Raw genomic sequence first — 12,819 nt, forward strand, 5'->3', positions numbered from 1 at the left:
CATCATCCTAGCCATTGTCTATCCACTGCAGGATGAAGGCCTCTTCTGCATGTTTCCAACCAATATGATCTTGAGCTTTCCTTTGCTCTTCTGTAGGTGTGGCCTGTTTTGTGGGAGTGGCTCGGCAGTCATGTGACCAGGTAGGCATGGCCAAGTTGGAAAATGTGGTGAAACTCACTTAACGCTCGGAGGGTCGTTTTGACTGCTTCGGAGGCTTCAGGGAAGCCTCTTGAAAGTCCCTGAAGCCTCCGGAGGGCTTCCAGAGGGGCGGGGGAGGCCGTTTTCACCCTCCCCATGCTCCTATAAAGCCTCTGGAGCCTGGGGAGAGCGAAAAAAGCAAGCAAAAATGGGGGGGTCGTACCTGTAGTGCACGCATGCGCAGTGGGGGGTAGCGCATTGCATTATGGGTGTGGCATGCCTTCACATGACCCCCCTGTGCTCCCCCAACTTATAGCACGCGAGCCAAAAAAGGTTCGCCATCGCTGGAATATAGCAAGCCCTCTTAAAGGCAGGAAGTGGTTGATATCTGGTTTCCCTGTCTACTATTCCTTAAGGAAAAATATATTTCCCTTTTTTTTTCCTCAAGTGAAAGAGAAATCTGGAAGGATAAAATTCTTCCAGAATGCAACGGTTGATATACACCTGTAACAATATAATAGATAGCAGAATGGAAAAAACTGTGGGAATTATTTTTTTATAGCAATCAAACCTCTCATGACCTATTTATCTATCCAAATAGATATAATATTAATAAAATAATGTGTTTTAATTTATGGATAGTGGGAGGGAAAGAGTAATCTTACTCTTCATGGCAATGTATATTATGTCTATTATCAATATAAATATATATTTGGTTATATCAAGTAGACCAGTGTTTCTCAAACTTGGCGACTTTAAGTCCTGTGGACTTCAACTCCCAGAATCCCCCAGCCAGCATAGCTGGCTGGGGAATTCTGGGAGTTGAAGTCCACAGGACTTAAAGTCGCCAAGTTTGAGAAACACTGAAGTAGACAAATAAAAATAACCTCCTGCTAGTTCTCATATTCCTGGTGACATTGAGCTAACTGAATGATTTACAGCTTCTTTTGAAAAGAGTCTCAAGTTTCCTCAGAACTGGGCACCCTGTATTCCATCTTTTGAAAATATTCCAGTTATAGTTGAAAAAAAGTGCAACAAAGAAGTCAAACAGAAGGGAAGGCCTTAACTCACATTGTGAAACTAAAAACACACACACACACACAGAGACAAATATTTTCTATACTTTATTGAAAGTGAATATTAAATTGAGTTGTAATATTTTTAGAACTGTTTTCTTTTTAATTAAACGTTAAAATGGTAGAGTTAACTCTAATTTAATTTTCATTTGATTGTTAGAAACCACCTTGAGTATTCTGACGAGGTAGGGAAGAGTATAAACAAAAATGAATAAATAATCCTGGCTCCTACCAACTAAAAACATATTTTGGTATTGTTTAAGTGATGAAAAAGATGAATAGTTTTAAATAAATGAATAAATTACTTTTTTAAAAGGAAGGTTTTCACACACATATTTAGGCTCACCATTGAAATTGGGGATGAGAGTCTGGCTCCACGCCTCTCGATCTTCTTCCCCGCCTCGGTTCTGCGGGTGAGAGGTGCTGCTTCTGAGGTGGTGCAGCGGTGGCGGTGATGGTAGTGGGAGAGTCGGGGCACTGCCCGCTGAGCAACGCGACCCACAGCCACCCTGCACCATCGCTCGCTACCACTCAGGCCAGAGGCCGGTTAAGCACACAGGGGGAGCATGGCAGCAGCAACGGCAGCCGAGCAGGGGGAACACTTTGGTGGGTGCTGAGGGAAGGAAGGAATGAAGGAGCTGCAGGCTCCTTTGCCCTCGGCAACGTTATCTCCTTTCGTTCTTTGCTGCCAGAACAAGTGAATGAGGCAGATGGAGAACAGAAGGAGATAGCGTTGCTGAGGGCAAAGGAGCCTGCAGCCTCCTCCATTCACACGTTCGGGCAATGGGAGGGGGCTTTCTCGCACACCTTCGGAGAAAGAAAACAGGTTCTAAAACGTACACTGAATTTCACGAACGGGTTCTAGCGTAACAGTTAGAACCGGCTGAAACCTACCCCTGAGTGGTATCCATTCTATGACTGCCTTAGTCCACCTGCTATCAGTTCTTCTTGCTATGTGACCCATTCTCAATTCCATTTCATTACAAATTAAAATGTATTGTTGTGCATAAAGATAAGAATTTCCATTTCCAATTCAATACAAAAGCTACAAGTGACACAAAGAACCATGGAAAGATACATGCTTGGCATCACAAGACAAAATAGAAAGACCTGCACATGGATTACATAAGAAACGAAAATATACAATGCAATCAAAAGAGTAAAAGAACTGAAATGGAAATACTCCCAATAACTGGACATATTTTATTTAAAAGAGTGCATCTATTCACTATTTAGTTGTAGATAATGGGAGATACCATCTTAATATCTAAATGCCTGAACTGTAAAGCATATTACTGAACAGGCCAATTCTTTCTAAAAACCCAGTGCACTAATCAGTAGGTGCAAGCTAAATAATCACGTTAAAATTAAGTGCAAACCACTTTTTGTACTGTATTCAAATGTCTGAAATGTTAGATATTCCTCCAATATGGAGGAATTGTCATATGAAGGACTGAATGGCTAAAATGATTAGTATTCTAGTAAGGAGAGATTTAATTTCTTAGAATCAAAGGAAGGAATCAATTTTAAAGCTTTGTTGCTATTTTTTTTTTAAATTAACTGGTAAATTTTAATCAAAATTTACTGGTAAAGCAGTAAAGTTGGCACCATATTCAAAGACATGTGAATGAACACAATCCATACCTGTCAAGATTTGTATGTGATTGCTCTTGACCATTTTCTCGTGCTTTTTCATCCTTTGTTTTTGGAGGAATTATGGTTGGCTCTAAACCAAATAATTCCTGAAGTTGTGCATAAAGATAAGAGCGGTTGTAGACATGAAATTCAAAATCATTCACCATGATATATAATCTTGTTTCTGCTTTAGGATCTATGGAGTTAAACAAGATGTATATTTCATTTAGTCAACTCACAAACAAATGTAGAGACATATAATTATGCGCATATTATACGCAAAATCATTAATTAGATGCCACACACACAAGAATGACCTTCTAAAATAATTAACCAACCAATATGCATGAATAAAGTATCTAATTCAGTTTGTAAACAATCACATCATCATTTGTATTATCAGTCAACATTCAACAAGACTTATAACAATTATTTCATTTAGAATACTGGTTAGTAGCTTTTGTCTAGTGGCCAGCGAGTAAGATGAAAATAAAATATTATTAATTAAATAAAAGATAGGTTTTAGCTATGGCTAAAATTCTTCTCGAAGACAAATAAAATGATTGGAAAGAATTACAAACACTCACAGAAGCAAACCCAAATTGCTTGCTGTTACTGTGAAATCTAAATGACTTCTTTTAAATACCTTATTTTTTGCTCCGGAACATAAGACGCACCAGGCTTTTTGGGAGGAAAAGAAAACAAAATCATCTGTCTCTATCTCCCAGCCCCAGCATGTGGCTCATCAGGGCTACGCTCCATTGCGCCCACCACCAGTCAGCTGAGCGACAGCTGGATCCTGGCCTCCCATAGCCCATCAGCGGGTTGGCTGACCAGAAACGGCGCTATTGCTGCCTCGTCTGTTTCTGCTGCCAGCGTTCCCCGGCTATCGCCACTCACTGCCACCGCTACATATCGGCCTCCCAGAATACCACCAATCAACTGTTCTAGGTAGCGGGGGTTGTTGTTCACTGCGTGAATGGTGGTGGCGACAATCCTTGCCACCTGGAAAAGCTGATCGGTGGTATTCCAGGAGGATGATCCAACCACAGATAGGTGGCAGCGAGAGGAGGCGGCAGCAACAGGCATCCCATGCAGAGGTTGAAAACAGGGCAGCAAGAGGCCAAAAACAGGACACGCAGAGGCCAAAGGGTGGGGAGGCTTCAGCAATATTCAGTCCGTAAGACAGACATTTCCACCCACTTTTGGGTAGGGGGACTGTGTCTTATAGTGCAAAAAATACAGTATATGTTTGCTGACTAACACACTTTGGATTTTGCATAGAAAAGCGAGATGCTTCTCTCTGTCCCTTGTTTGTCACTTTTTTTTCATTTAACATGCCATTATCCTAAATGGCTAAGAGGAAAGAGTAAAATGATTAGTTGATAGAAGAGATATGGGCAAACAAATAAAAGCAAATAAAGGCACCCGATGTCACTTTCATATGTATTTTGTATGCATTTTCACCTATCATCTCTTATTTGCAAACCTACTATTCCGTCTGGAATGGGGCGATTAGCCACAGGCACATGACTGCGCCCACTTCACCACGGTCCCACCACAGCCAAATCAAGGTAGGCAAGCAATCTTGGCCCAATTCATAGCATGGGACAAATAACTGCATGTCCCAACAGCAAATCCACGTACCAGAGGGTGGGCCATTACCTTCTCATTGGGTACAATCCCGCCAGCTCGGCTTTCTAAAGTGGAAACTGAAAAGGTAATGGAGCAAATGTGTTTTTTCCTGGCAAGAAGCAAAATAATATGGTTCGCTGTGCTTTGCGTGCAGAGATCAGATCAGATTTGATCAGGGAAGTGACTGCAATCCCAAAATTATTCGGGCTCTGAAGGTATCACTGCCCTGATATGATCACTGGGTGGGGGGAGAAAGTAGAAGAGTAGGAGACGCTTGATATTTCAGGTGGATTTCAGTTTCAGGCATATCCTTTCTCTCCCCCTTCCTCCAGTGATCACATCAGGACAGAGATCTGTTCAGTGTCCTAAATAATTTGGGGATTGCAATCACTGCCCTGATCAAGTCTGATCTCATTAATTCTGACAAGGAGAGATGGGGAGAATTGAGAATAATGTTTTTATGGTCTGGACAACTGAAAAGAAGTAAATTGTAATTCTGTTTAAAGCTGCAGTGAACTCTTTAAACATCTTTTATTATAGAGAAAAGCACTGTGTTTTATAACATAGTTAGAACTTAATCTTGTATGAGGAACTACTAGTTTTCTTTTTTTAAAAAGAGATTATCTTGTTTGGTGTGGAGGGATATGGGGGAGGGGAGAAAGGAAAAGGCGGAAAAGGAGAAGCACCCGATATTGAACCACACTGTCCTAATAAGATCAAAGAAAACATACTGACTAGGAGAATAGTCATATGACAGACCAGGATTATTGGTTTGGTATTGCAACATTTGTTGCAAACATCTTTCTGGACATTTTCATATGCATAATGTCATTTCATCTACTTCTACCTGTGTAGGGCGGAGTGGACGTTGATATTTTCCCCCCTCTCTCCCTCTTTCTTTCTCTGTCTCTCTGAGAGAATAACTTTCTTTAATGTTTTCATCTTATTTTCGCTGACTACAATTACAGAGAACACGCTCACTCGGTTCAAGAAGCTTTCAGGGTGTGGTTGACAGTTCTTTTTCCGAGAGGGTTCCTTCACATTTATCATGCCTCTTCCTTGGGGGTTTTGTTATGCAAATCTGGCTGAAACTGATAATTCCAAAGTACTTCATTTCAGGTTCCTTTTCTTCTTTGTAACCTGACAGGAAAGATGTCTTTAATTTCACCACTACTTGTCACTCGGGTATTATGTAAATTTTTCTGACATATTCTTCAGAACGCAGGAAGCCTGATCCTGATCCTGAAACTGAAAACAAATTCCTGATTTCTAGATGTGCTTGGAAGGACTCCATTATTAGCCAATCTCTCCCTTTCAGAAGCACCATGCATCTCTGCCCGCCCACCCACTGCCTTGCCACAAATGTGCAGTATTCAGCCAAGAGGCTCCCTACAAAAGCTTGGAACCTCCGGAAGGCAACAGATTGCAGGGATCACCTGAATCGCTCCTCTAGTTTGCCTTCTCCATCCCATCCATCATGCCCATCCCAGTCCCCTACATGCAAAGTGCAGCAGATCATATTATTCTGTTTCTTGCCAGGGGAAACAATACTTTTGCCTCCACCCCAAACCTTTCCAGTTTCCACTTCAGTAAGCTGAACCAGCAGGACTGCGCTCAATGGGAAGGCAAAGACCCACCATTATGCATGTGGATTGATTGCCAGAATGCGTGGCTACTTGTCCTGTGCTGTGAATTGGCCAGGGACAAATGTCCCTCGGCAAATTCACAGCACAGGACAAGTAGCCACGCATTCTGGGACGAGGGTATGGGGGAGGAGTGCCAGCAGAGGGTATGGGGGAAGAGTGCCGACCATGCTGGGTCGGCTGCAAAAGGTTGCGTATGCAATTAAGTGGGTGCACCCATGTTCCTGTGCTAATTGTCATAGACCTTACTCTGTCTTCTATACTGTATCCCCATCCATTTTATTGCCAATTAAAATACCTATGTGATTAAGGTGGACACGATCTCATTATATACTCAAATCTTATTAGATTTTGACATCTTATCATACAAGATTTTGACTATTTACTAAAACCAATGTAATTAATTTTATTTAATATGAAATTCCACAAATTCAGGGGCATAAATGTTGCTGTAATACATATTTTATATGTTGTTCTTCAAAAGTTTTCAAGAATATTAATTATCAGCTTAAATGAAAAGGTCAGGAAGCACTGTTACACAGCATAATGTTTAAATGGTAAAAATTAATTGTTATACATTTAGAAAATTTAAAAAAACTGTACATAATTATAAATAATAAAGTAGCATATCAGTGATTCACATATTTTTAGCTTCATATAGTATGACCCAATTAAACATAATTTTGTTATAATTAACTCATTATTTTTCTTTAAAGACAACCTTATTACTTATCTACTCAAGAGACATGAACTCCTTTGATATTTCAATAAACTAGGTCTCTTAAACTACATACATTATATAACCAGCAGTTTTCTATGTATTCTAAAATTATCCAGAAAGTAATAGAAAATTTACTTTTTCCCTAAAAACACATAAGGGTATTACTGCACACAAATCATTTCGAACATTTTTAATGGAATACTTTTAGCAAATTATTTATTCACTTTCTAACTATACACAATGAAGAAAGATATCTTCAGAATATAACATTTTCAACTTTAGAGATACAGCAAGATAAATAAATAATTTCACCCTTTCTAAAAAAGCATGGTGAAGAAACTAGCTTTCTAGGGCCTTTATAACTTATACCAAATTAAGCCATCCAAATAATTAAGAATTATGACAGTGAAAATTTATCCTTGCTATTGGCCTGATGTCTAATGGGCTAAAATGTAAGGAATCTAAGTAATTTCTCTTTTTCAAATAATCCGTTTCAGAGCAATTAGTTTCTTTCTTGATTATCACCTCTGCAGTTTTTTCCAACCAGATTTCAAATGTTTGAAGATATTAATTTTCCTGATGGGAATTCTAACTATCATACTGTAGCTTCATATTTAGGATACTTTAGCTTCAAAACATCTAGTGAAATGATTTTAGCACCATAATCTTGCCTTTCATTTGTAATATAGAACTATACTAACTAAAATTTTGCCCCTATCAATAGACATTTTTTAAAATCTCTCCTGCACTGTATATCAATAATAAAGAACTCTGCCTATTTAAAACCATGCCGAGCTGCACTGGCTACCTGTGGCCTTTCGGGTGCGTTTCAAGGTATTGATCACCATCTTTAAAGCGCTCCATGGCAGAGGACCTAGTTATCTGCAGGATCGCATCCTACCACACACGTCCCTGCGACCTATCCGCTCACACAGGGAGGGGCTCCTCCTGGTGCCGTCTGCTAGGCAATGCCAGCGGGCGACACCTAGGAGTAGATCCTTCTCTGTGATGGGCCCAACCCTCTGGAATGACCTCCCCCCAGACATTCGAACTACCACCGACCTCCGTTCCTTCCGGCAAAAGTTAAAGACTCACCTATTTCAATCAGCTGGCCTGGCACTTTCTTAGTTTTACCTCCCGGGATTTATTTATTTTAATTGGGTTTGGGGTTTTATAGGCTTTTAACGTATTATATTTATTATTCTATTACAGTCTCACAACCTCCTTCACCAGTATTAATTTAATTGTTTATGTATGTATTTTACAACGTATTTTAGTGACTGTACACCGCCCCGAGTCCTCTCCGGGAGAGGGGGCGGTCTATAAGTGTGAATAATAAAATAAATAAAATAAATAATAAAATAAAAAAATGCCGCCCTTTGGAAATCACTGCAAGCTAAAATAATGCAAGTGAACATAAAAGTACCTTCAAAAAGCATAGATTACAAATGACAATTCACAAATTGGGAAATAACGCAACCACACATTCAGGGAAACATTAAATGAGAAAATGTCAATCACCTTTCTCTAATAGGCTTAAATTCCTACACTAGGCAGTTTCAAAATATTTGACTTTAAAATATATTTATACAATTTTCCCCATTTCATTACATACCTACAAATAATTACTTTCTTTTGCAACTACAAATAATAATTTATCCCATCGAATCATTTATTTACTACAATATCTAGCAATATATCTCTAAATGGCAGAAACTTACCATGTTGCTTCTGCTTTGGATTGTACATCTTCCACCAACGAAATATAATAAATCCATCTTGGATTCTAAAAAGTATTTACACAAATAAAGTATTTAAAACAGCTGTTAAAGTGTAGCTATATTCCATATGCAATTAATAAGAAATTGTTTCAAATAACACAAAGGTAAATTTATCATCCTGTTTTTGGAATCTAAAGAGATACCAGAGTAGATGCATTCAGAGCTTCTTTGCAATTTGTTCAAGGACATGAGCTTTTCAACCTAAATCTGCTCACAGAAAGATGCATCTTTATAACTTTCACTAAGGTAAGGAAGAAGGGAATTTTCTATGCTGATTCTACACCTATCATGAATTCCTGGATTTATAGGTAGTCTTTGACAATTGAGCCCAACATTTCTGTATAACATTTGTTATATGAATTTTGCCCCATTTTATGATTTTTCTTGCCCTTTCTTGTTGTTAAGTGAACCTTGCTTTCCCATTGACTTCGCTTATAAGAAGGTCGCAAGAGATGATCACATCAATTTAACAGCCTATCGGATTTTACTTTCATAAAGTAATGTGAAATTATTGTTATCTCAAAGTCTCTTGCCTTTAACCACTCCAAGCAGATTCTCTCAACTGATAGATCATAGATATACTGAAAGTCAAGCCATTCGTGCTTACATTTTTATATCTTTAAAATTAGGTTTGTAACTCATTTAGACTATTTTGTGGATCTCATTTTCTGAACTTTTTTTATGTAAAAGCTAAAATATTCTTCATGTCGTGTGCCAGTTGCACCTTCTCCTGGATCAGGAGGCTCACAAGTCACTCATGTCATAATTACCTCCAGATTGCACTACTGTAATTGCACTACATGTGGTTGCCCTTGAGAGTATCTGGAAGTTTCAGTGGTGAAGAATGCAGCAGTGCAGGCAAAAAAAAATGTGTTTCTAGAAGAGCATATGTAACATTCGTTATCGTCTTAAAACCATTCATGGCTTAGGATGGTTTATCTGAGGGACTGCCTCTTCCCAATTACAGCAGCCCGTGCATTAGATCTGACAGAGAAGGCATGTTGTAGGTACCATTTGCCAGGGACATACATTTGGTTAGTTCCAGAATTGGGCCTTCTCTGCCATGGTGCCCACTCTAAGGATCATTCCCCCGCCTTGAAATCAGGTTGTCCTTGCTATCATTCCATTAGTCCCTCAAGACCTGACCATGATACTAACCCTGGGATGGGGTGGTTTCAGGGAAATGGATATAAATGGCTCCATTGCGGTTAATTTTTATAGTGTTTTTTTGTTTTTAAATAATTATTTAAATTATTAAATTTAAATTTAAAAATTTAAATAGAACAATTCTATTTTTATAATATTTATATTTTATATATTTCTGTTTTATTAACTATTGTATGGAAACATTTGTTGTGAAATGGGTGGCCATAGAAATGTCATTAACAAATAAATATGATTAATAAATATGGACCAAAAGATATGCATAGGTTAGACATCCCTGCTATCCCTGCTCTTGTGGTTCACTGCCATTCATAAGTATTGCAACAGATTTGCTAGATTATTGTGATTCAACTCTAGCAGGATAACAAATTTTACTACGTAAGGAGAATCTTATTTCCCTAAATTTACAGAGAAAGTCCCTTTCAGAAATTTTTGCATAGTCACAAAATAAGTACCTAACTTTTTTTTTCTTTGAATTATTTTTCTTATATCCTAAACCACATTAGGGCCCTTCTTTATCTATATGCAATGCTACAATGGAAATAAAACTTATTAAAGCAATGGCTGTGAAATAGTATAAAAGTTAAGTACCTAATGGAGTAATCTTCTGTAATATAATAGATTTCACGAACCATGATTTTTCCAGACAGAACAGAGAATGAGAAGGATCCTGCAATAAAAAGGAAGTTTCTGTTAAATCACAGAATACCAAGCAATAAGTTCTCAAGATGTACTTCCCTACTTTTCAGAAGAATCCAATTAAAGCATCCCAGAAAATGAATATCTAGTCTCTGCACAAATGAAGGGCAACCTATCACAGTGATTAAGAGGAAGTTTGGGTCAACAGTTTAAAGGTTTATCCTATCCAGTTGGGACCGACTCAAGCACGCAGTCCTCATCTTCAATTCTCAGCCGAGACAGCCTGCATTGTCTGAGAGATACTTCCAGCATCATGTGGCCAGCATGAAAATATGGAAACACAGTAACCTTCCCACCAAAGCTGTCCCTATTTATCTACTCACATTTGAATGCTTTTGAAACTGCTAGACTGACAGGAGCTGGGATGAGTAACTGGAGCTCACTGTGACACCCAGCACTTGGATCTTTAACCCAGGCTGTCGGCTTTTCTGTTGACAAGCTCAGTGTCTTAACTTCTGAACTACTTTAAATCATATACCACTATCAATCTGAACTGCTTTCCTCAGTTCTCTCCCCTTTCCATAGTTTTTCTCAGATAGTTTTGAATCTCTAAAGGCTGCACTTACTGTGCAAAGAGTTATATGGGTGCCGATTTATTTTGTGCCATCCTACTGTTTGTCCTGAGCAATAAGTATTATTCTTTACTGGAACACTGATACTGAACAGATTATAGAAGATCTAACAGGAAGGGTGTAATGGAAATATCCCATCTCAAGCAATAGAAAACAAAAATTAAAGGTACAGTTCAATTAGTTATAATATAGATAATGGGTGGATATCCTCAAAGCCTAAGAAACTCAAATTCCAAGCTCAAGCATAAACTTTAACCTCTCTTTCAACAGCGCTTCTAAAAGGGGAAGGAATGAGGGATCCCGTTTTGCAATTGCTGTATCTTCTTTCTTAAGGAAGGGAGAGAGACCTCTTTCTCTTCTGGCTCACAGGCAGTTAACAAAGCCAAAATTGGAATAAGCGATATAGGAAATACCATCTATCTAAGTACTAGCAGAAACTATGTAAGAATTAAAATATTTATTTTGTTTTACAGAAAATGATGATGTAGTGCTTTTATGTTCCCCTTTTGGTCCTATTTGAGAATAACAATCTTTAAAAACCAATCAAACTTAAAATAATTTCTGGGTGGAAAGAAACTTCTCAAGGAAGGAAAATCTTTTTCCCAAACAAAATTAATACTTGATTCAAAGAACGCTCCCAAGGAAGATATTTTCACACACACTCATTTGTTCAGGAGTTAGCGAACATTTAGTGTTCAAATTACTGATCTCTAGATAAATCTATTCCATTTGCATCCTATATAACCGCCATGATGTATTACAGTGCATGGACATGCAACTGATTGAATTGATCCCTCTGACTCCATCAAGCAGAGGTTCCTAAGTTTTTTTCTTTCCTACTGTATTATGCAAAACTGGTGAGGTCATATTCAGTATACTGCAATCAACTATTTTATTCCAAGGAAGAATCCCTCACGAGATAAGTGCATTCATGAGGGGAAAAGTGGCAAAATTTCCAGGTTTTCTTAGCTTATCTAACTGGGGAGAGTGTTCTAAAGATAAAGTCCTTTCAGTGTGAAAGGCTAATTAAATTAAGAAATTCAAGCCTTTTGTTATGTATATCAATCAGAAATTGTTAGGAGTCAAAGAAAAAGACAAAAAAAGTGTGACTTCAGTGGACATTTAGCTAATAATGCATATACACAGAGAGCCAAGACAATAAAATCAAAGGATGGCTTAAAAAATGCCAACTTGAATAATTTTTCATAAAACAAAATTTAGGTTTCTAATTTTCAATAATCTTATACAAGTTTTTAGATTGTTCTAAATTTCCTAGATTTCCAGGAATTTAGCCTCATTTGCTAGGCTCTGAGTCAAACAGGAAAAACCTGCTGTTTCTTCCATTAAAATACAGATAAAATATAATAAAATCTTTACAGGAGAGGATGTACTGGATGATTGCTTGGATTGCTTGGAGTTTATGTTTCTGGACTCTCGTGGTCTTTTTGTTTTGAAACTTAAATTTTGCAGCTAAATGAAGTTGAAACTTACGTCTTTTACCTCCGATCCTCTTTAAATGCGATATTCTCCCCATCCAATAAAACAGTATATATTGCATGTGCAGTGACTCAAGAGAAGTCTTCAGTGTAAAAAGCCTTGCTAAGAGTCCATGCATTACATGACTACACCCCACAGTCCCTGTTTAGTCAAATAATGCCATGGATGAAATTAATATTTTGGTTCATATTTGATTTATATTCCCAAATTCGTAATATATAGGATACAGGAGACATTTCACATGTGCAACAGCAGTCC

At 38.1% G+C, this 12,819-nt stretch overlaps 1 protein-coding gene across 12 annotated transcripts in view; it reads right to left on the reverse strand.

The window, feature by feature from the left end:
* Positions 1-12,819, reverse strand: part of BLTP1 (bridge-like lipid transfer protein family member 1) — a 148,207-nt gene that overhangs the window by 122,125 nt on the left and 13,263 nt on the right. For all 12 annotated transcript variants that reach the window (XM_081960108.1, XM_081960105.1, XM_081960109.1 and 9 more), the window contains exons 4-6: positions 10,385-10,463; positions 8,570-8,634; positions 2,859-3,045 (exon numbers count right to left, since the gene is read on the reverse strand). In XM_081960108.1, coding sequence (XP_081816234.1) covers positions 2,859-3,045; positions 8,570-8,634; positions 10,385-10,463 — 331 coding nt within the window. The remainder of the gene's footprint in view (positions 1-2,858; positions 3,046-8,569; positions 8,635-10,384; positions 10,464-12,819) is intronic.

This window comes from Natrix helvetica, assembly GCF_964273705.1.
Source record: "Natrix helvetica genome assembly, chromosome: 7".
In the NCBI taxonomy this organism is placed as follows: Eukaryota; Metazoa; Chordata; class Lepidosauria; order Squamata; family Natricidae; genus Natrix; species Natrix helvetica.